The 25,791-nt window shown below is 38.2% G+C and overlaps 1 protein-coding gene across 1 annotated transcript in view; it reads left to right on the forward strand.

The window, feature by feature from the left end:
• Positions 1–22,511, forward strand: part of WDR27 (WD repeat domain 27) — a 114,687-nt gene extending 92,176 nt beyond the window's left edge. Inside the window, exons 23-24 of the mRNA XM_026649529.1 lie at positions 21,476–21,574; positions 22,500–22,511. Of these exons, the coding sequence (XP_026505314.1) occupies positions 21,476–21,574; positions 22,500–22,511 (111 nt within the window). The remainder of the gene's footprint in view (positions 1–21,475; positions 21,575–22,499) is intronic.
• Positions 22,512–25,791: the final 3,280 nt, after the last annotated feature.

Consider the following 25,791-nt stretch of genomic DNA (forward strand, 5'->3'; position numbering starts at 1 on the left):
ATAATTTGTACAAGTATTCAAATAATGTAAATTTTGATAGGCTATGCATTTCTTTGCATAATTTTGACTATACCGTTACGCTTGATAGCAGCCCTTGCGCCATTTCTTCACTGATTCACTAGAGGGTAGTTACTTTCCGGCTGGTGATATATACTTTGGGTACTCTGCACCATGTGGGATCAGGTTTCTATTGAACATAAATCTCCTCAAAGCTTTTTGGTAGGGAATCTGTTTTACTTTCATCTATACTCTTTATAAAAAGCAACAGAGAGTCCTGTGGCACCTTATAGACTAACAGACGTATTGGAGCATAAGCTTTCGTGGGTGAATACCCACTTCAACTGACGAAGTGGGTATCCACCCACGAAAGTTTATGCTCCAATACGTCTGTTAGTCTATAAGGTGCCACAGGACTCTTTGTCGCTTTTTACAGATCCAGACTAACACGGCTACCCCTCTGATACTATACTCTTTATAGTTAACTCTTTAAGGCTATATGAGTAGGATGAGCAAACATTGATCTTAAATTCAGAAGCAAAAGTAACTGCAATAGCAGACTGTTGTTGAAACCCTGGCTCCTAACACCATATGCAGGCAAGTGTTTTGGTGCCTGGAAGATCTGTAGTAATTAAGGTTCTGTTGATATTTCTGTTGTCTGAATGCTGGAAATCTGCTTTTCAAAATGTTCTTCGGGGAAAAAAAGTCATTTTCAGAAGAGAGGGTTTTTTTCCCTTTAAGATGAAATATAATTTAAATTGGTGGTTTGAAGTTTCAACTGTATGCTCATGATTTATATATGATACGTAAATTATTAGTTGGGACTGATAACTAAGGCCCATGATAGGTAGTATAAAAATGCATATGACCAGATGGTAAACCCTGTTCTGCTCCCTTTCTGCATCAAGTCCTGTTGGGATACTGCTGATATGGGAGAGTCCCCAGTAGGTGTGGAGTCAGCTGAGTTAGCTTCTATGCCTCTCTCTTCACCCTTTGGTGCTAGGGGGGATTTGTTGTGGGTGATGAGTAAAAGTGGTTAGAGCATGATGCATTATTCATTCCAGCTACCACAGCTGGCATATGGTCTTTGTGGGACTCTGCCAGCTAGCACATTTCAGTGCAGCCCCTGGGTTGCTCTAATTTGCATCTGGCTCTGGACAGAGAATCATTGAGCTGTTTAGCTTGTTGTCTTTCAACTGGCACTCCTACTCCTATGGTTCTGCTTTACTCATAGGCCAATTGCTAAGAGGTCTTGAAAATGTCAGGAGCCATGAATACAGTGCTATAGCATGCTTTCTCAAGTATAATTTGATATTAGGAAACCTGAATCACTACATCTGATTTTTTAAAAAAAATCATTCATCATATTCTAGGAGTTACAGCAAATGTTTGATGTGCACCTTATTCTTTAACTTTATTATAACCCACTGTTTACTGCAACTCACATTGTTAACAACATAGATCATTGGATAGTGGAATATAAATACTATATATGATGTTTGGCACATTACAGAAACTTGTTAATATCTGTCTGCTTCAGACTGAAAATAAATTAGGGGCTAATCAGTGAAATCTGCTCTTAGTGCTCTTTGTTCATTGCCCATAAATTTATACTTCTATGTTTGACTTAAATCAGCACTGGAATTTGGGATATTAATATTATTGCATTATATGGGTTTAGATATCATTCATCATTTTTTTGTTGAACCAATTTTCCTTGAAGATTCAGAAAGTTTAGAACTCCACTATTTGATTTTTACCAAAGGATCTGAAACTATCCGGTCTAGTAGGATAATATTTTAGTTTTTATCCTTTTAGGAGGACTTCTTTAAAATGTTGAAAGTTAATGTACTTTATAACTTGTACTGTTCTTTTTAAATTTAAAAACAAATCAAAGCACTTGACATTCCAGACATATTGTCAAAGCTAATAACATCCTGACAGCTGTATCGAGCTGTAACTGAAACAAGTTTTTCAGAATATCTAAAGCCAGCTACTCTTACAGTCCATATTCTATACTTGAGCATCTGCAGAAGCTGAGGAAATTTTTGTAAGGGTGTAAGAAATACAGCAACATGGGCAAAGACCTTATCTTCAAGCACTGGATTCTGGAAAGAAGTTTATGTAACTTTTCTCTGCCCAACAAGTCAGTAATGATGATGTATCTTAAAGCCATCTGTGATTCCATTTATCAAGCACAGTGCTTGCACCTCTTCTTTAAACAAATGTGAACTGAATTTAAAACCAAACGAGCCACTACTGTAATATAATTGAGACATTAATCTTAAACTGTCTTTGTATTCACTTTAAGAGAAGTGTTTGACAAGGAAGAAAATGTGTTGGCAACATTGATTAAAACCAAAATTGAAACCATATTTCCACAGGGTGCAGAAACAGATCACTGAACTACGTTATTATAAACAAAGAATTGCAGATGCTATCCTCCTTTCCCCCCTTCTTATGAAGTATGTTAGACCTATTTTTTTGCTAAGAACAACTCACCACAGCTCCTGTTTGGTTTGAGCAAGAGCTCTGTTTCCTTTTGACTCACTTGGCAGAACTATTAATAGTTAATGATGAGGATTCCAGTGCAGTGGTGTGGAAGCTGTACATGCAGGAGGTCCAGCCCATGGGATGAGGGCCTCTGCTAATTGACCATGTCCTGTCAGAATATATGCTCTCTGGTGTCAGACAGCAGTTGATAGTGAGAGCAGGATCAGTTCTAACAGAAAAGTTTCCATAGTGTGAAAAATATACTTTCCAGTAACCAGCTACCTGTAGCATCCTGGTCCTGAATTTAGTCAGAATCATGTCCAGTGATTATAGAGCACGCTAAACCAGAAATGTTAATTTTAAAATAGCCTTTTTACTTATGGCTGTTAATTATCTATGCTGATTTTTGTAAATAAATAAATAAATGGATGTAGTAATAATTTCTTTCAGACCAATCAAATGGATCATTGCAAGTCTCTAAATAGAAAACAATTAAGGGTATGAAACAAAAGCTCCAACCAGTATCAGTGCTCCATTTTGCTGAACTCTGTATAAAAACATTTGCAGAAACATTTGGTGCCCAAAGAGATCACAATCTAAAAGAAGAAGAAAAATCTGAAGTGTATGGGAAATAACTATTTTTAAGCACACATTTTTGAATGCATGTGTGTCCTGCCTTCATTTTCCTATACTGTATTTAATGAGGTTTTAGTTAGCTGACTAGTTTAATTATACAAGAAATTATTTCCTTCAGGTTTCTTTTTCTCTGAATACCTTTGAGTAAATTCCAAGATTGCAGAAATAAAGTGGGGAATGTAGAAATAAAGATTTAGGTCTTTGATTATATTTAGATTCAGTTTTTCCAGGTCTCTCTGAACTATAGAGTTTAAGGGGCACAATTTGGCCTCAGTCCTGAACTGCAGCTTGGTAGCATGCACCCCTGTGCCCACATTGAGTCTCAGACTCCAGTGGGACTTTGCCTGATTGCTGTGGTTTACACTGACTGCATTGAAGGACTGGAGCTGTTTTAGTAGCATAAATAGTTTCAACCTTAATTACCATTATAATTATGTACATATTGTGTAAAAAGTTCTAGTCACTTTTTGCATTTTCACTGTGTATTTCACTGTGATAAAGGATTGCCTATGGTAATGTATTTTTAAACTTGTTCCAAGCAGAGAATCAAATTTTGGGTGCTCCAGAGTTGAGGGTGCAAAATTGGAGAGTGTGTGGAGCCTGTTCTTCCCACTCCAGTGATCATGAACAGGAGGCAGTCATAATACAGCTGCCCACACACCTTGTTCTAGCATCACTATCAGCATACAGCAGTCCCTACAGAGGGAATTTGTGCAGACTGCTGGTGTAAACATATTTATGGTCCCAACTTCTTGCCCATCAGCTTGTGGTTGGAGGGCTGTGCTAATGGGAGTGCAAGTGACACTGGAGCCATTATCCCTGTTCTTGGTCTCTATGGGCATAATGCTTCCAGCCACTACCATGCCTATAACACACTTCTTCCCACCACCTAATGCAAGCCTGGCTCTAAGAGTCATAACTTGAGCCAAATTTGTTTCAGACATAAAATTCTGGCTTTGGCATAACATAAAACCTAGAGTTTCTTGAAAGCTGACCTGTTTAAGTCTAAATGACTACTGAAGTTGCAGTTTTATAGAACTTTAGTTCTAACAACCTGTACATTTTAGTGATGTGCCAACAGACATTTACGTGGTTATATAATCCATTTACCTAGCTATAAATCAGGTGCTGTCTTAAAGGTTTTCCCAAATGGATTACCTTTAAACTGATAACATAAATTCATTAGTGTTATTGTGTGATGTTTGCTATCTTTGTCTTATGTAATAGAATTCAAAAACAGTTTATTTTTGTATGTTCTGTCACCATAGTGTGTAACTTTCTAGATACTTATTACTTATATTATCAGTACGCCTTTGTGAAACAATATAATGCTGACTGACTGCTAATTTCATCATCTACTTAACCATATGGTAGCAGAATTTTGGTTCTAAGAATACATACTCTAAAGAACTCTTTCATTTTGAATAGTTTTTAAATTACTTTTCTTGTATTTCCTCCTTCCACCCCCAATTTTATTAACTGATTTTATTGGATTTGACATTTACAATAAGTAGCTATTTTAATAATTCTTCATTCAACTTGGGAAATTAATTTTAGCTGTAATAAAGTGTTGAGTGCTATTCAGCATTTATCTCCTGAGATTGTCTTCTTGTGAGGAAGGATGATCCATTGGTTAGAGCACTAGCTTGGGCAATAGAAGATCTGGGTTCATTTTTTGCTCTGCCACAAGCATCCTATGTGACCCTAGGCAAATCACTTAGTCTATCTGTGCTTCTTCCCCATCTGTACAATGGGAATAATACCTGGGCTAAATACATTCTATAGAGTGTGAGTGATTTATACTACCGCGATACCTAATGCAGATAGAATACCACTCCTAGGCCAATCTCAAATGCGTCCATTTAAAGTATATGTATACTTTCTGCCAGGTGGTGACAGCAGCAACAAGGGTCAATATCCAGGGGTTTCTCTTAATATTACAAAACAGAACTGTCTTGAGCCCCCATCCAGAAATCTAGAAAAACTGAACACTACACTGGGCACCTATAAAAGGCAATACTTCCCTACCCACAAGCACGGAATCTGTGTATAACAAAAGAAAACTTTTATTAAGAGAAGAGGTAACACAGCATTTATTTGGAGAACACAACAATGATTCAAAAGCATGTACACAATAAGTAAACACCCACCCCCACAGAATCTTGGGCACTACTTTGCCTTAGTTTCCCACCTTGCAATATGAAAGTCCAGTGGACAAGTGTCCCTTCAATATGCCACTCTCCTTTTCCTTCTGTTGCACCCCACTTATGGTTTGTTAGTCTAGGGTCTAGGTGTGTATTTGGGTGGGTTCACCTCCAATTCCTGAGGGGAAGTGTGTGTGCTCAAGTGATGTTTCCACCTCTGTTCACTGCTGTCATTGCTGCTGTTGGCTGCAATGCTGTGTTCTCAGGTTCCACCACCTAACCCAGTTGTTAGTGATTTCACTAGTTAGCAGGGAACCTCACTGCTGCCGCCTCCTCTTCATTTTTTCACCATAATCCTGCCCCCACACCAAGACTAAGGCTCAGCTCCCTAGATCAGCTTATTAGTGATTACAGCTCTAGTCATCATTAACAAGAAACAAGGACTCGCAATTAAGCCTAATCAACTGTTTGTAAACGCTGGAGGGAAAGGGTCCTATGGCATCTAGGAGCCTTTAAACAGAGTTCACACCACCATGTAGAAACACCTATTCCCATCCTTTCTGTTGTTCAGATGGGATTGGCATCACTCCCACCCCCTCTCAGTGAGTGAGGCTGAATTGAGGGTGACTTTCTCAATTAGGGCATATTAAGTACAGTTCTTCTGCCCTTTAGTCATACAGTAAAAATAACAACATTGTATTATCCCTGTATCCAAGACTTAGGTGAATTTTAACCCAAAACAGTCAAAATTGATCACTTTGGCAAAGCAGGTCTGTCTGCTGATCACCTAGAAGAGACAATAGGTGTGTCTATGCAAATGTGGTCTGTTCCTGAGGTCTTTCCCCCCAGTTCATCAATAGATGGCAGGCGAGAGCTCATTCAGACCACTGGCTTATTGAAGACATACAATATTGTCTGACTATATAATGGCTCCTTAAGAACCCGGATGGCCTTCCTGTGGACTGCAGAGACATGAGAAATGACTTTTTTCTTCATGAAGTCCCTTGTCACTAAGATGGAGAAACCCCTGGCACAGATCTCTATGATAAATAGCCTGTAAGTGCCAGAAGCAATTCAGCTTGCTTTTTTTTGTTTTGTTTTGTTTAGGAAGGATATTTCTCTTCCAGCACTGAGATCTGGGTATATAATAATCTGTGAATGTTGGCACTCCATTTTTCCAGTTTGTAGGGCTTTGAAGGACAGTTTTCTGTCTATATATTGTTCACTAAAAGTCCCATTCTGTATAGTAATTGGAAGATTTAGAGGTAGATGTGCTCCAATTCTGTCTTCCTCCTTCTTTCTGGTTACAAGTGGCCTGATCTAACTCCCATTCAAGGTCAGTAGAAGGACTGCTGTTGGCTTGAGTGGAGCTGGATCAGTCCCAAAGTGCTTTGCTGTTTTTCTTTTCTTTCTAGAATGAAAGGGATGTTGCTTAATGCATTTTACTATGCTCAGTCTTCTAGAAAAATTCTAACATACACATTGTTCCAGAATCCCAAGTGTTATTTTTTTCCTTAGAGATCAGAATGATTTCTGGCTAATGGTTGGTACTATTTCTATTAGTTGTTGGTCAACATTTTGCTTGCTTCTATGTTTAAGATTTGTGTTTCAAGTAGCTTAATATTCTTCCATTACACTCAGCGTGTAAAGGATTTTAACTTTGCTTTTTGCAATTTAACTCTCTAACCATAAATAGACTGATGAGGGCAGGTCTTCACTATGGGTGGGGGGGGTCGATTTAAGATATGCAAATTCAGCTACGCGAATAGCATAGCTGAATTCGACGTATCGCAGCCGACTTACCCCGCTGTAGGGACGGTGGCAAAATCGACCTCTGCGGCTTCCCGTCGACGGCGCTTACTCCCACCTTCGCTGGTGGAGTAAGAGTGTCGATTCGGGGATCGATTGTCGCGTCCCGATGGGACGCGATAAATCGATCCCCGAGAGGTCGATTTCTACCCGCCGATTCAGGCGGGTAGTGTAGACCTAGCCTGACAGTGTCCCTCTTCTTTGATGTTTGGTTGACTGAAGTTACTCCAGTAATACCAGAGCACCATACCTGCTGAAAATGTCCCTCTCAAATTCTCATAAATCCAGAAAATTTGCTTAAAGTTGGTTTACTGTTTTTTTTTTTTTTTTTGGGTGGGGGATGAAGTGCATCTAAAATATTTCCTGTTAATGTAAAGGCTAAAATTTATTCATTTTTATTGGCTAAATACCTAAGCATGTTGTCTCTTACACCCTTGAGTTGTTGCTACCATTTGGGTGACACTGGTGAATACAAACAGCTATTTTTAATAGCCATCTCTTTCATTTAAGATTGAAATGTTTCTTTAGTAATTTGGAGTTCTGATATCTGAGGTAATCATTTTAATCACCACCTCAGCTACTTTATGATGACAGAATATGAATGAACAGAAGTGTCCGAATAGTTTTGAATATCACACTGTAGATTGGATCCCCAACACTAAAATCTTTGGAACAAGAATCAAAGGCATACCATCCAGATTCTTTTCTTTTTTCCATCTCTAACAAAATAATTGCAGAGAAAGGATGGTCTTGTGGTTACGGCACTGCATTGAGACTTAAGAGATCTGGGTTAGTTTCCTGGCTCTTCCATAGATTTCTTGTGTCATGTTGGCCAAGTTAGTTAATTTCTCTGTGCTTTAGTTCCCATCTGTAATATTGGGATAATGATACTTCTTCTCTCTCACCCCTTGTTTGTCTTATCTGTTTAGATTGTAATTTCTTAGATGTAGGTTCTGTCTCCTACTAAATGTTACCATGGCACTAAGCACAGTGAGACCCCAGTCTCAGTCAGTGTCTAAACACAATCATAATTCAAAGTAATTGGCCAAATAAAATGAGGCCAAACCCTCAACTTGATGGCATTTCTCTATTTCTCTGTCTGTAACATGATAATTTTTGAAGACTACATCTGATCAATTCCAAAATTTCAAGGAATGTTCTAGCTGTCTGGGAAGAATCTTATTCATTTGGTGATAATCAAAAAAGCATGATTTCCACTAAAATCAGAAAAAAGTTCAATGGAAAATTTGCAAGCAGCTCTACCCTTATTCCTAATCTTCACCCTGTATCCCACTCTCCCATCACCCAATCCTAAACCTGTTGGCTGTTCCACTTTTCCTCCTCCGCCTGCCCAGAGCTCTGCCCCCCATTTCTCCCATACCAAGGTCCTCCATTCTTCCCCCTTCCATTCTTCTGGGGATCCCATATGTCAACATATTTTTCACTAGGAGGGTGGTGAAACACTGGAATGGGTTACCTAGGGAGGTAGTTGAATCTCCATTCTTAAAAGCAGCAAAGAGTCCTGTGGCACCTTATAGACTAACAGACATATAGGAGCATGAGCTTTCGTGGGTGAAAACCCACTTCTTCGGATGCATATAGTGGAAATTTCCAGGGGCAGGTATAAATATGCAAGCAAGAGTGAGTAAGGCTAGAGATAACGAGGTTAGTTCAATCGGGGAGGATGAGGCCCTCTTCTAGCAGTTGAGGTGTGAACACCAAGGGAGGAGAAACTGCTTTTGTAGTTGGCTAGCCATTCACAATCTTTGTTTAATCCTGAGCTGATGGTGTCAAATTTGCAGATGAACTGAAGTTCAGCAGTTTCTCTTTGAAGTCTGGTCCTGAAGTTTTTTTGCTGCAGGATGGCTACCTTTAAATCTGCTATTGTGTGTCCAGGGAGGTTGAAGTGTCCTCCTACAGGTTTTTGTATATTGCCATTCTTAGAGGTTTTTAAGGCCCAGCTTGACAAAGCCCTGGCTGGGATGATTTTGTGGGTATTGGTCCTGCTTTGAGCAGGGGATTGGACTAGATGACCTTCTGAGGTCTCTTCCAACCCTAATATTCTATGATTCTATGAACACTGCACTGCTTTTTGTGTCCCCCCTACTTCCCTCTTTTTAACACCAAGAAGCTGCCTAGTTATAAGAACCTTAAATTTGTATTTCCTAACTTTTTGACCTTGCCAGTTACAGTCCTGTCTTGAACCTTTTCAGTTCAGGATAACAGTTTTTTAAAGAAGGTTGCATTGGGACAACTCCAGCTTCCTCTAGATCTCTCTGGTTTCTTGGATCCCTATCTGTTTGGGTTTGGACATCATTTATGGTACAGAGATGGCATTAATACCCTTGATTGATATATTTCTGGTGATTGACAGAAGTCAAATGTCTATAAGAATTTTATTATCACTATCAGAAGTTGACTTAATACTGTTGACTATGATGTAATGTTGACTTTCATGTAGGATTTGGCAGGGTTAGGTGGGATTTTTCTTCGGGGCAAAATTCCTTTTTCTCAAAAAAATCTGGGGGTGATACTATGTAATTGTTCATTGGTCTAAAGTCCTCACATCTGGAGTCCCTCAGAGTTCCGTTCTATCACTCTTCCAGTATAACGTGTATGGGTAGCTGCTGTAGAGAATCTGAGGCATTTTGGGTTGCAGTGTTATTGGTATGCCAATGATACTCTGACTATAAATGCAGTCTAGGAAGTGCAGGTTTTGTGCCTTTTTTCAGTGGATATTACACAGAGATCTGGATAAAAATGAGATTGTTGAGGATTACCATGGAAAGAATGGTTGATAGGAGGAAGAACTGAGGGGGATTGATGGGGATTGTGATGGCTCCATTCCATATATTGGTACAGTAAATCTGTTTCTTGCAAAGGAAGGATCACATGCTTGGTTTACTTTTCTACTCCTGACTCTTTGGTTTCCCAGATAGCAGTGATGGTTTCTAGTACTTTTATTCATCTGGGGTTAGCTAAGAGATTGCTATGTTTCCTTACTAATATGAATCAGTACTTTGCCACCTCCACAGAGTTTAGAAGCAGCACAATCTTTTATGATGACTCAGAATGCAATGGTTCACTTGCTCAGTGGAAATAGGTGAGCAGAAGCACAATACACCTGTGCTGCACTGGCTTACTGTTTGATTCTAGGTCAGTTCAAGTTTTTGGCTTAATCTGTGGTGCCTTTTGCAGTTGAGGCCTGGCCACCATGGACACTGCACCTTGTTGCGTACCACTATGATAGCTGAGAAGTTCGTGTTGGCGGGAAGAAGGGTGTACTTCCCTAGCTAATGCAGAAATTCCCTTTTCTGGTGATCCCACAGGATATGTCTATGCTGCACCGCAGCTGGCTCATGCCAGCTGACTCAGGCTAAGGGGCTGTTTAATTGCCATGTAGACATTTGGGCTTGGGCTGGAGTCCAGGCTCTAGGACTGTGCAAAGTAGGAGAGTCCCAGAGCTCAGGCTGCAGCCAGAGCCCAAAGGTCTACACTGCAATTAAACAGCACCTTAGCATGAGTGCTAGTCAGCTGGCATGGGCCAGCCACAGGTGTCTAATAACAGTGTAGACATACCTTCAGAGCTCAAGTTTGTGAGTCAACAGAGCACAAAGCAAAGGCTAACTTTCAAGCATTAAATAATTCTAAAAGTTTGGCTGAAAAGTATATATAACTCATCTCTTAGCTAAGGAATCTTTTTTACAGAGAAAGGGCCCAGTTTTCAAATGTGGACACAGTGGGTATCATATCAACACTTACACATGTTAAATGATTATGCACATAATTCCCCATTTTTAATGCCAAGTTATATTAGTATTTGGACACTTTATTTCATTGGAAAATAAAGCTTAAGTTTGCAGACTTGGTGTTAAAAAAGAAACATCAGATATTATATTTACCTTAAAGAGCTATGTCATCAGTTGCAGAATTTTATTCAGTTCCATTGCTAGGTATCATCTGTATTTCTAATAATAAACTGCATTGTAGTCTCAAACATATTGTGGAAAGGGAAAATCCTGATTTTTGTAGCTTTCCTACGGCAAATTCTTTTCTCTGTATTAGATTTAAAAGTGTAAGATGACTCTATATATGTTGTTAAGTGTACTAGGGTTCCTGTTACTGAGTCAACTTCAGTATACAAAACAGGAAATAGAATTACTGTATTGCTACAATTTTAGATTATAGAAAACGAGAGAGAATCTCAGCAGCAGCCAGGAAAGAGGCATTTGCAGGAAACAAAATTTAAAATTTCCTAGATCTTAGCCTAACCACATAATCCCTCAGGAGAGAGATGGTGGAGGTGAGGAGAGTTTTCCAAGAAGAAAATATTAAAGCATTAGTTCTGTACTTTGCCAAGCTTAGGAAATATTATAAAAGTAAAACATTTATACTTTTAAAACCACTGCCTAGATACAGCAGTGATTGGTGCAATATAATTAGCATAGGCAGACAGATAAAGCTTATATTTGAGGCCTCAAAATTGGCTATCGACTGCTAACTAAAAGTGAGGGAAGAAAATGAATCATAAGCTTCTGAGAAAGGAGATTTACAGAAACAAAACTGGAGTTTGATTAAGAATTCTGCTTATAAAATTTTATTCTCTTGGAAATTTGAACAACTTTAGCTAGAAATGTATGCTGTGCTGCTCACTTTAAGTACATTGTGGTTTTAGAGATGTTACTGGTTTTGGTGGTATTCTTCAGTTATATGGGGTATTAATTTTTTTTTTCCTGTTATGGTTGTACTGACAGAGCTCAAGCAAGGATTAGGGGTTAGGGTGACCAGACAGTAAATGTGAAGAATGGGGACGGGGTGGAGGGTAATAAGAGCCTATATAAGAAAAAGACCCAACAATCGGGACTGTCCCTGTAAAATCGGGACATCTGGTAACGCTAATTAGGGTCTTTTTGTAGGAGGCATTAGTTTAGCAAATAACACAAAGACAGGCTCTGCACTTAACACCTCTAAAACTGTAAGGGATTTTTAAAGCATGCCTACTTTATTTGATCAGTGTTCTGGTGACATGTCTGATTAGATTGACACTTCCCTTGCCACACCAAAATGTGGACATGTATGTAGGCGATCTGGGGACTACAGAATGTGAAGCTATGCTTATAGATACTGATGAAATTTGTTTTATTATACATGGAGCTGGCAGTGACACTTATGATTAAGGTTGCTGAACACTTTCAGCTGTAACCCCTATAAGGGTCCACTGGTCTGGAACCTGGGGTTGTGGTAACTGATGCCTCCATGTCACCAATGGGAGCCAAGTGAAGCAGCATCCAGTGCTTACTGCATCAGTAGGCACTGCAGGAAGTACCACCTAAAGAGGCCAGAGTGACAGAACCCAGGGGATGCCTGATTGGGCCACACCAACAATTGAAACCAGGAAACTACCCCAGGGAGCCATCTGAACAACAGTGCAGATGCTGGCTTGCTACAGACCTTGTCTTTTGCCACATCTTACTCCTGACTTCAACCCTGGCCAGGCTTGACCTTGGTACCTGTTTCCTGAGTTGAGCTGGTAACTTGTCTCAACTCCTGCCTTTGACCCCAGCCCAGAGGACACTACTGGACTGGTTATCTCCCTGCTGGCCTTTATGAGCACCTTTTCAGTTGCTGATAACTTTGTCAAACCTTAACTGCTTGGGTTGAAATTTGTTGTCTACATCAGGCTGATTTCTTTTTCTTCTTTAAAATTTCATCTTAAGTGGTTCACCTGTTTTTGAGAAATGAGATTTAGAGAAAAACCCATTCTTTTCTTAATGTTAAAAAAAATCCTTGCAGCCATTTGGAGAAGCTCTTTCACCTCCATTCTTTGCAGCAGATTTGAAATTTGGACTTGAAATTGGCTGGGAAGGAAGGGGGGTTGCTCTGAGGTCAGAGAGATGCCTATTATTATCATGTGAAAATCCACCAAGCTTTCAGAAAACTGTTATTTGGTAGAGGCTTGCAGCTAATTTTTTCAGAGTTTGTCCGCACTGAGCAAGGCCGCTGGGGAGAGACAGGACTTTTCCTACAGTTGCTGCTTGCACTGTGGCATTGAGCATCAGAGCTTGACTAAGAGAGTTTCTGTCTTGTGCTCTCAGGCAGCATGGAGGAGAGGAGGAAGCAGCTTGATTCAAAGGGAGAGGAATGAGAAGCAGGGTAGACATCAAGGACCAGAGGGACAAAGCCAGGCTAGGCGCAGTAGGAACAGAGCAGCAGAGGGTCAGTTTGAAAGCACAGAATGTAAGAAATCAAAGTGTACAGAATCTCTTTTCAAACAAAGGTTTAGCCTATTCAGCACACTCTTCAACCCTCCTAGCCCAGAAGTATTAAGTAATTTCCCATTTGAATAAACCTGCTTCTCCTCAAAGAAGAACCTTCACCATTTTCCCTCTTTCTCTTGCTGTCTTCACACACAACCTTAGAGAAGAAAGGACTGATAGACATACATTAAGTGCACACATACCCTTTCACACTCCAGTTTTACTGAAAGTGTTCTGCAAACTTAAAGTAAAAGAAAACACAAATAGGTGTGTGGTTATGGGTGCAGGAAACTTGTTTGGAAACTAATGGCACTAATGATTTTTACTTTTGGCTGACCCTTGAACAAAGATGGAAAGGAAATATCAATATCTACTGAATCAGTATTTTTATTACAAGAAATTAGTTCTAATATGAAAAAAAAGGATTGACTTTGGCTAGAGTTTGTAGCAGACTATATGCACACATGCATTTTGGGTATTTTGGAATACTTCCTTGCCTGCTCCAATTTCTATTTTATGACATTTGGTTTGCAGAAAATCTGTTCCACTTATATAGTTGAATTCATATTCAACACTTTTCACAGTCATTGGTGTTATGGTATCATTTATTATTCATTTACTTTTTCTAAAAGAATAGTGTGTTAAAATCACCTATGTGAAAGTAGTAAGGATAGAGTATTAAAACAGTTTGTGACTTTGAAACTGTAGTAAAACTAGAATTGTGGCAGACTCAAATAGAATTTATTGATGTTGGATTTAGTCCATTCCTTAGCAGTGCCTGAATGCAGCTTGTTTAAAAATAAAGGAAATCATATTTAATAATTAAAGTTAAAAATAACTTACTGAAAGGTTCTTCTTGGATCTCACACCAAGTTGAGGGTTTGATTCAAAAGTTCATTGAAAAATTGGAAGCTGTTTCTGTACGTTATGTTTGTCCTGGTAATGTGTTTTCTTATTTGCGACACACTTATTGTGCACATGCTGTAATATTCCTGGTAAAATATTTCCCAGTACTTAGTATTGGCTACATGGACACTCAGACAGAGACGCATGTTGTAATGGCTTCCATGTTGAAACAATTAGTGACTTGCTTCAAAAACTGCCTCAATGTTAGACACAAGCTATAACCTTCCATAAAAGCTTACAGCACAATAATAGTCTCATGCAGAATATCCATAAACTGTCTGCAGACTCCAAAAGTGGGTGGCAGAGGAGGAAAGTATTGTCTAGAGAAATTCAAGAGGAGTCAGGGCAAGGGCAAATTAATACATATACTATTGTGGCAAAGCAAACTAAATTGCTACTGAAACCTTAAAGTTGCATTAATTTACAATCAGCAAATCTTTCCTGTGTTGTGGCAAAAGAAAAATGTATTATTGCTGTTTAAGCACAAAGCATACAGAGGTCTTCCGCAGAAAGGGGCGTGTGCATGTTTGAGTGGAGTGGGGTTAGACGCAATGAGCTTGAGAGAGTTTGCTGCATGTTTCCATGTGCCATGTCTCCTTTCTGCAGATTCTCCCATATATGTAGCGGTGCAGTGCTTCAGATATTCCTTAGTGTAGGGATCAATTTCACCTTCCTGTTGGAAAACCTTCAATGGAAGCCTAAAAGGGAGAGAACCTCTGCAAAAATTCGTCTCACCCAGTTTTATCCCCAGTTGATCTGTTGGACTGGGTCAGGATTTTCTTTATAAAACAGACTACAGAAGCAGCCCCCCACCCCATCCCTTCAATTCCTGGGATATGTCCTGATTCCGGGATATGAATCGGAGGCCCTATGCATCAACACCATCTCTGTATCTCTGGCAGCCGGCCCTTTGCTACGCCATTTTATTTAGCTGCCTAACTTTAAGCACCCTCATTTGAAAATTTGTGTTAAGCTCTCTTTTCCATTTGTAAAATGGAGATAATATCCACCTTTGTAGAGAATGATTTGTGATTTTTTGGGGGGAAGAAAGTGCTAAATAAGCATTAAATATTAGGTCTGTCAATTAATCACCGTTAACTCACGCAATTAACTAAAAAAAAATTACTCACGATTAATCGCACTGTTAAACAATAGAATACCAATTGAAATTTATTAAATATTTTTGGATGTTTCCTACATTTTCAAATATATTGATTTCAATTACAACACAGAATACAAAGTGTACAGTGCTCACTTTATTTTTTTATTACAAATATTTGTACTGTAAAAAACAAAAGAAATAGTATTTTTCAGTTCACCTAATACAAGTACTGTTGTGCAATCTCTTTATCATGAAAGTTGAACTTATAAAATGTAGAATTATGTACAAAGAAACTGCATTCAAAAATAAAACAATGTAAAACTTTAGAGCCTACAAGTCCACTCAATCCTACTTCAGCCAATCACTCAGACAAACAAGTTTGTTTACATTAACGGGAGATACTGCTGCCCGCTTCTTGTTTATGATGTCACCTGAAAGTGAGAACAGGCGTTCACATGGCACTTTTGTAGCCGGCGTTGCAAGGTATTTACATGTCACATATGCTAAACATTCGTATGCCCCTTCATTCTTCCGCCACCATTCCAGAGGACGTTTCCATGCTGATGACGCTTGTTAAAAAAATAATGTGTTAATTACATTTGTGACTGAACTTCTTTGGGGAGAATTGTATGTCTCCTGTTCTGTTTTACCTGCATTCTGCCATATATTTCATCTCGGATGATGACCCAGCACATGTTCGTTTTAAGAACACTTTCACAGCAGATTTGACAAAATACAAAGAAGGTACCAATGTGAGATTTCTAAAAATAACCACAGCACTCAACCCAAGGTTTAAGAATCTGAAGTGCCATCCAAAATCTGAGAGGGATGAGGTGTGGAGCATGCTTTCAGAAGACGTAAAATAGCAACACTCAGATACAGAAACTACAGAACTCGAACCACCAAAAAAGAAAATCAACTTCTGCTGGTGGCATCTGACTCAGATGATGAAAATGAACATGCATCAGTCCGCTCTTCTTTGGATCGTTATAAAGCAGAACCCATCATCAGCGTGAACACATGTTCTCTGGAATGTTGCTTGAAGCATGAAAGGACATATGAATCTTTAGCGCATCTGGCACATAAATATCTTGCTACGCTGGCTACAACAGTGCCATGTGAATGTCAGGTGACATTGTAAACAAGAAGTGGGCTGCATTATCTCCTGCAAATTGTAACCAAACTTGTTTGTCTGGGTGATTGGCTGAAGTAGGACTGAGTGGACTTGCAGGCTCTAAAATTTTACATTGTTTTATTTTTGAATGCAGTTTCTTTGTACATAATTCTACATTTGTAAGATCAACTTTCATGATAAAGAGATTGCACAACAGTACTTGTATTAGGTGAATTGAAAAATACTATTTATTTTGTTTTTTTACAATGCAAATATTTGTAATCAAAAATAAATATAAAGTGAGCACTGTACACTTTGTATTCTGTGTTGTAATTGAAATCAATATATTTGAAAATGTAGAAAACATCCAAATATATTTAAGTAAATGCTATTCTATTATTGTTTAACAGTGCGATTAATTGCTATTAATCACAATTAAGCTTTTAATTGCTTGACAGCCCTACTAAATATATATTATACTTTCAGTTCTGCATAAACAAGAGACCAAGTTCTACACTGGTTTACCCTGTGCAAACATTTTAAACAGTGAGGTTAACAAGGTGTAGCACAGAATCTAGCCCAGAAAAGTCTCAAACAACATATATCTTTCTTGAATTCAACTATATGAAAGGCACTGCGTGTCAAAGTAATGTATTTGTATAGTTGAAAGGGCTATCCATTTACTGGTTAGCACTAGTCCACAGGATTTGTGGAGGTCAACTACCAACTAATTTATTTATTTCTAGAATATTTAGAAGTAAAATAAACCTGCCAGTGTTACTTTAATACTAACTTTGTCCCTACCCCTCCCCTCCAATCCTCAGGATGAAATTGACAGGTGTTTTAACATAAAACAGTTCTGGTTTTAAGATTTAAAACAAATCTTTACTTCACTTTTGCACTATACAGGAAAAGAGTTATAATTATGTACAACTTTCTGACTGCCAAAATATATAATTTTCCTTCCAGGTTGATGATTAGCTACAGATATTAAAATATACACCAATTAGGACATAAATGAAGGTTGGCCATTAAATATCATCAGTGGCCACATTTTCAACTTGTGCTTTTGAAACCACAAGATAAATGTGAAAATAAATGCATTTAATAGTTCGATTGCAGGATCCTTTTGTGAAATTTCTGGTTTTGGTAAATTAAGGATTTTAAAACTGAAAAGTCTGTATGATCTGTTTTACTCTGGACACCTGTTATTTATGAAGGAAAGGAGTATCTGCACACCACAGAAAGTATGGGGAGCAAAGACATCTTAAGATGACAACTTCCACAACATAAAATGTAGCTTCATACTGAAGATGTTCTCCGAAAAACCTGATCTTTGTTACTTATGGAAGCTTTGGATAGTCCCAGTCCAATGAATTTGTGAAAACTCGGCTTGAAAGAATTACAGTAGAACCTCAGAGTTACGAACACCTCGAAAATGGAAGTTGTTCGTAACTCTGAACAAAATGTTATGGTTGTTCTTTCAAAAGTTTACTACTGAACATTGACTTAATAAACTTTGAAACATTACTGTGAAGAAGAAAAATGCTGCTTTTCCTTTGTTTTTTTTAGTAGTTTATGTTTAACACAGTACTGTACTGTATTTGCTGCTGCTTTTTTGTTGTTGTTGGGTTTTTTTTTGTTTTTTGGTCTCTGCTCCTGCCTCATTGTGTACTTCAGGTTCCAAATGAGGGGTGTGGTTGACTGGTCAGTTCGAAACTCTGGTGCTCATAACTCTGAGGTTCTACTGTAGATTTTATCTGTAAGTGTCGGTAAATGTCAGTTTTACCATACATACAAATTGACATATTTCCATTGATAACAATTGAAATTTACAGATCGGCAAAGAAAGAAAAATGCTGCTGGAGAACTTGAGTCAAAATCCAGTGATTTAGACTTTTGAGTTAATCTTGTTACAAATAGACTAGTGAATGAATAGTAAAAACAGGTCTGATTTGTTAATTTAAGGATATTTACTTTATATATTTTGACATGTGATGTTGACAATTTGTGTTTAATGGTTTATAAAGTTGTTGAATCTGTCATTAAACAATGGTTTACCCCCATAATTTCCCACAACTGTGAAAAATCAAAACAATAAAACTAAAAATTGCTTAAAAGTAAACATTGACATCAGTCAAAATTCTAAAAAATGAATTCTGCCATAACTTACTGTAAGTCAAATTCCACCACCCTCACTCATGCTCAGTAGCACCTTGTTCTGTAAATAGTCCCATTGAGTCAAATGGGATTACTCATGGACTTTGTGCCCTTAATTCAACCCTCCTGTGCATATATACTATGAGACCGTCTTTAATGAGCATATATTAGTGGCCCCGTGTGTTAATTTTCTGCAAACCATCCAAACCATGTGGTGACTACAGAATATATCACTTCCCCAGGGGCTTTCCTATGGCATTCATCACTGTAGTATCTGAGTGCTTCTCAAACATTAATGAATTTAATGAGGTGATAATATTATTTCCCTTTTACAGAGGGTGATTGAGGTATGGTGCGATTAAGCCTGAAATTATCAAGTGTCAACTAATTGGGGTGTTCAAGCTGAAACTTTCCTAAATAAATAAATAAATTCCAACCTGAGGCAGGAGCCTGGCCTGGAAAATTTCATCTCTAATGGCTACAGTTGGGCAAAGTTATAAACCACTCAAGACAGGGATTTATGATAGTTAAGGTTGCCTAGCACTACCCATGTGCATCACTGCCAGCTCTCTCTCTAATACATTCATGTAGTTTAAAAGGAGAACTATGCTCCTTCTTAGCTCAAATCTTGTGAAAGGTGATTTATATGCTGTACAGTGGAATGAGTAGTCTATTCTTGTAAAGATGTTTATTAATACAAAGAAAGCTAATGTATAGGATTAACAGCCAATAGTTATCAATACATTATTGGACAATGTTAATGCTTCTATATTTATGGTAGGGACTCATAGACTTTCAGGTCAGAAGGGACCATTGATCATCTAGTCTGTCCTCCTGAACGTTGCAGGCCACAGAACCTCACCCACTCCTGAAATAGCCACCTAACCTCTGGCTGAGTTACTGAAGTCCTCAAATCATGGTTTAAAGACTTCAAGCTACAGAGAATTCACCATTTACACTAGTTTAAACCTGCAAGTGACCCGTGCCCCATGCTGCAGAGGAAGGCAACCCTTCCTCCCCCACCCCCCCGGGTCTCAGCCAATCTGACCTGGGGGAAAATTCCTTTCTGACCCCAAATACGGTGATCAGTTAGACACTGAGCATGTGGGCAACACCCACCAGGCAGATACTTGGGAAAGAATTATTTGTAAGAACTCAGAGCCCTCCCTATCTAGTGTCCTGTCTCCAGAAGTTTGGGGATTTTTACAAATTTTTCAGCCAGAGAAGTGACATTTTGCATAAGTGCCACATTGCTGCTGCACTGGGGACTGGAAAATAGAGAAGCTGCTCACAGGAACTCTAGATCCCCTGGATGATGCAGCTCTAAGCTCCATTGTAGCTACATGGGAGTGCAGGGCAGTTGTAGGCTGATGCTGAGGGGAGATTATTGCATGAAAATACTGCACCACAGCCCCATGTAAAGGGAATGCAGAAAAATAGGTTGCATAGATGCTCCAGGCTCTATACCTGAATTTGGGTGAAGATTTTATTCTCACCAGCATTTCTGTATTTTCCACATGCAAAGACCTTTTACTCTGGCTTTGAGGGACCAGAATTTTCCTGTGTCCCTTCCTAAAAGAGCCTACATTTGATATTATAGTGTCTTTTAAAAAAATAAACAAAGTATTGTTACAACAAAGACTGCCTATTCAGGAAGGCTTTCTTATCCTAGGCTCCGAAATGCTTTCATGAGTTCCATGTTCATCAGCACAACCGCAGAGATATAGTGAAAAAGGAACATTCAATTTTTGGAATTGCTATAAAGCCTACTCAGATTGCTTTTTCACTCATACAGTGTTTTCTCAGATACCATTACCATGTATTTTCTTCTACATTTTCTTTGCTGTATGCTAAATCAGTTTTACTCAATGTTCTGTGTATTCCTTATACATTGTCTTTTTATGTGCTTTGAATATAAATACCAGACAACTGTATGCCACATCTACTTCCTTTCTTCTTACCAGCTGAATGGTACAGTAGAGCAGAATCATGCATTGGCATCTGATTCCTTAAAATCGTTCTGCATACAAAAATACAGGATTTATTTTCAATACATTTAACTCAATTAAGCAAAACAAAAGAACTAATGTTAGAAGTTTAAGAGCCTGATCCAAATCCCTTTGATGTCAGTCGGCTTTAGATTCAGCCCTTAGTGCATTTCTGCTTTGGTACCATTTCATCAGTTAAAAGCTTGCAAACAGTAATTTTTTTCTACTAAATCTACCGTCTCATGTTTGGCTGACATACATTTCCCTACCCCACACACTCTCTCTTGAAACATTTTTTTTTGGTCAATTCCTTATCAGTGTGTCTGTGTCTCTAATTATTTAGGCGTTCCACGTTATTGAGAACAATGTGTCAGCCGACAGCTGCTAAGAACCATGAACAGAGAGAAAACAATATTGTTTTAATGTGGCTGATAAACAAATAGCAGCTTTTTAATCATAGACATTAAGATGGTAGGGCTTTTTAACACTTTTTATGCAAAAAGTAGATATTTAGATTTTGAAGAACATCTTTATAGCAAAATAACCTGTTTAAGAAAGGTCATACTTGGCACGAGTTCAGTGTCTACTTGAAACACATCCATATACCATTTTCCCTCCCAAGAAAAAAGTTAGAATTGCTCTTTTTCTAAACCATTTTTCCATTAGGATACTTTAAAAGCTAACATTTGCTAAATCATTCTTGGTATTATAAAATGTCAGAACTATAGAATTTATATCTGCCTGACTATTGTGAAGTATTTACTATAGCTAAAACTTGTTAGCCAGAATGCATATTTCTATCAAGCTATACTTTAAAGTGTTCAGTAGAAGTCTTTAAAATGAAAATTTAAACTCTTGTTGTCTTTTAGGCTTACATATATGAGATGCGTTCAAGCACCTTTTCCCATAAATTGGCAGGACACACGGAATCAGTGATCAACGTGGCTTTTAGTCCCTCGTCTCCACAGGTACACTTTTCCCCCCTTTCATTCTTTTTGTCATTTAAATGTATACAAGCTTCATGATAAATGCCCTTGATGTCAGTGAAACATTCTCTCTCCCTTGTCCATCTGTGTGATCTGAGTGACATACAATGGATTGTAATTATTATTATTGAGTGTTTACATTTATCTTTGTTATACACAAGCATTCATAATGAATTGAGTCTCTCATATAAATAATTTAAACTGATTTGGAAAGAGCTCATCTTCTGTATAGTTTACTTGAATTCAACTTGCCCTCCAGCATCAGTTTATGTAGTCTGAAATGTACTGGTGTTGGGAGTCGAAAAGATAGCAGAGGAGACAAGATTGAGGCTGCTATTGGCTCTCAGCTTCTCTTTATCCACAGCCCTCCAATAAGTGTTCTCCCTATGTCAAGCCTGCTGCTGTTCTTAGCTGTCTTCCACCTGTGTTTCCTGGGTCGGAGGTAAATGAGGGTGAACCATTAAAGAATTTATGCTCCCCCAGTATTGCTGCTGCTTGTTTTGAGGAGATATTTTTTGAGAAACAAGTTTTGCAAGTCTAAAGGCTATTTTTATTAACCTTAGAGAACATAACTCATGTGATGTGTCAGCAGAACATTTTTAATTAAAATTTTATAATTATTCCTGGGTAGGTGCTTGAGGCTGGCAAAGTTCAAGTGGTGGTACTAAACTCCTCCTCCCCCAGATATCAGTTTAAATAGATCTCCTATGCTTAATATGTGCAGTATTCTCTTGTACTTTCCTTTACTTACTATAGGCAATATACTGAAATTAAAAAATGGCAACTTTTACTTAGTTATCTACAGCAAATGCCAAGTTAAGAACTGTAGCTGAAGATACTTTTCTAGAATACTTGCTTTGCAGGTTTTCCATTTCTCATCCTCCTTTCTTCTTTCCTCCTTTTACAGGAGGAGAAATAAAATCTCATTGTAAAAGAAGTGACCTTTGAATGGTTTATAGATTGGTTAAAAATAGAGAGACAAAAAGTGAACATCCTAGGTGGGTTCTAGCTACATTTGTTTCCAGTAATGAGCTGATGCAATAGCAGAGGGAGAAGGGATTTCTTGGAAGAGGTGATTCCATGCACAGATATCCTTAAAATTGGTTCTAACCATATTGCCGTCACCCAGTAATATGCTTGCAAAACGTCTTTGTCAGATGTTGTGACAACTTATCCACTTTTGTCACAACAATGAGTTTATCAGTAAAACAAACAAAACACACACACACCCTGTATCTGGTTACATTTTGCCTGAGCAGTGTTTAAAAAAATAAATAAAACCAACCAAATATTTGTTACAGCAAAGCTAAAGCTTAGTTATAATAACAAACTCAAAGATTATGAAAAGATGGGTGCAGCAAGTCTAGGTTAGTGTCAGGATGAAAATAATACTAATGAATTCAATAATACCTGAATTGTACATTTTAATAATTCTGGAACCACGTTATCCTTCACTAGTTTATCTACGGCAGCAGTTCTCAAATTGTGTGGCAAGACCGCAAAGTGGGTCATGACCCTGTTTTAATGGGGTCACCAGGGCTGGTGTTAGACTTGCTGGGGTCGTGTAATCATTTTTGTTGTCAGAAGGGGGTCGCGGTGCATTGAAGTTTGAGAAACCCTGATCTATGATTACTGTGCTCTTAATATATGAGAAATTTGCATTAGAAGACATTTAAGTTGTTTCTGGACTTATTTTCAAGGATTAAAATTGTCCTTTAAAGTAAGTGTTTTTGCGGTGCCTAGCACAATGGAGTTTTGATCCTGATTTGGCAAGTGCTACATTAATACAAACTGCTAATGTCTATGGTTAATCTTTGACGGATTGTCTCATTTTTATGTTTGATCCTTTCTATAGAATTTATTGGACTATTTAATGGAGTAATTGTTTAACACTTTCCATTTTTTTCTATATACAAATAAATGACTGCAATTCTTATATAGCTAGCCTCGTCCTTTATACTGTACCGCATCATATACTCTTTGCATCAATACTTAGATATTCTTTTTCTGGCAATAACTAGACTGGGACTCCAGATATCTGGGTTTTGTCCTATTCCCAGCTCTGCCACAGACTTCCTGGGGGATCTCAGGCAATTTACATACTTGTTTTGTATCCCTCAGTTACCCGTCATTGAAATGGGAATAATACATCACTTTCTGAGCAATGTTTCTAGAAAAGTGCTAGTATTTGAATGCTAGAACAAAGTTAGAGAAATATTAGGGTCACGGATTTTACTTTCTTTATTTTATAATCTGAAGGGGCAAAAAAGATTTACCTGCTAATATATGGCTTAAAGTGCAGATATAATTGCTATGACTAATTCTGTAATAGATGTAAAGGTTGTATCTGTAGATGAATGTATTATGGAGACAGGTGTCATCACACTTGATGTCTCACCAGTCCATACACTGTGCGTTTTTTTGCGTTCTTAAATATGCATATGCTTCAGTTGTAATATGACTATGATGCTTATGTTGTAACCTATGGTACAGAGGGTGTTAGGTGGATTTTTATTATTAATTTTGTGTTTAATTCAAACTAGTATACAACGGGAAAAGTGGTACACTGTAAACTATTTGGACCAACTTCAGATCTGCAATAAATGGGTGAATGGCCAAGTTATATAAGCCTTTGAGTAATTGAAGTTGGAACATGCTGACAGTCTTAGATTTTAGCAGCTAAATTACCCAAAGATTCTGTCCACACAGCATACTCCAGGTTGGTGTTAAGCTGGACTTTCCCTGCAATTGCAGCTCTGGGCTACTGTGGGTTATACTGGGTCTAGGTCCAGCTAACAGCATGTGAACTGAGTGTAGGGAGCCTATCACTTTTGTGTTCTCAGACTCCCTTCTCACAGATAGATCTGCACAGGAGCCATAGAAAGCATCATATCAACTTTCTGCTGACCTGCATGCATGAAGTTATCTGTACAGCTGCCAGTTGGGAGACTTGCTTGTGGATTTCTCAGATAGTTGAAGTTAGCACTAAAATCACCATACTATTCAGAACTGGCTACAGATAACTGGATGTGTCTGAAAAAATGAATTATCCTTTACTAGCTTCTACCACAGTATATTTTTCCTGGTGGTCACATCTGGAGATTTCAATTTAGAAAAAAAATCCATGTGAAAAGTCCATTCTTCTGCTGTACCGGGTCACCAGTGACTGTTCACTTAATCATCAACTACATGTCATTTTCCCACAAGCAAGCCAGTTTTTGTAAAGTCAGGGAAAATTCTTTTTCAGATTTTTATTTACTGATTTTGGCTTTGATTGGTGTTAAATCAATCTTAGGTTATCCTTTTATAGACTGCATTTTTTCCAATATCATAATAGCACATTGCACATTGAGACTGCAGTAGCTTGTCAGAGCTTGAATTATGTGGTTTTAGGACATGGGGCCAAATTAATATGTGATCCCATTGAAGTGAGTTGAGTTGCACCAGAGAGGTCTTTGACTCAGAATGGTTTCTCTCTCTGCAGCCAGTTCAGTTTTCTTTTTGTCTGCACTAATTTACCAACATGTCAAAACTAGAAGGATGCGTGGTTCATTAGTTTTGAGACAGTTACTCTTTAACCCTTTAAAGAAAAACATACTTTGTGTCTGAGGAGGATATTTGTCCACTTGCTATCTACTTTAAGCTTCTTTCCCAAGAGACTAAACTTCAAAGAGTAAAAAGTGCCACTGAGTTGTAAAAAATCCTTTTACAGAGATTATAGACTCCTAGACTCTAAGGCTGGAAGGGACCATCATGATCATCTAGTCTATCCTCCTGCACATATCAGGCCACAAAACCTCACTTACCCACTCCTGTAATAGACCATAACCTCTGGCTAAGGTACTGAAGTCTTCAAATCATGATTTAAAGACTTCATGTTACAGAGAATTCACCATTTACACTAGTTGAAACCTGCAAGTGACCCCATGCCTCATGCTGCAGAGGAAGGTGATCCCCCCCACCCTCAGGATCTCTGCCACTAGTAACCTCCCTCCAGCCTGACAGCTCACCTTTCAGTATGACTCATTGTAGTCTTCCCTTTAACTAATTCCTCATCCACCTTTCAATTCTAATATGAATCCCTATCTTCTCCAATTTAACTAATAATTTCCCATTTGGAACTGTATCAAATGCCATACTGATATCCAGGTAGATTAGATCTACTGCATTTCCTTTCCCTAAAAATCAGTTATCCAAGA

Source organism: Terrapene carolina, unplaced genomic scaffold (genome assembly GCF_002925995.2).
Source record: "Terrapene carolina triunguis isolate 2854851 unplaced genomic scaffold, T_m_triunguis-2.0 Scaffold85, whole genome shotgun sequence".
Lineage (NCBI taxonomy): Eukaryota > Metazoa > Chordata > Testudines > Emydidae > Terrapene > Terrapene triunguis.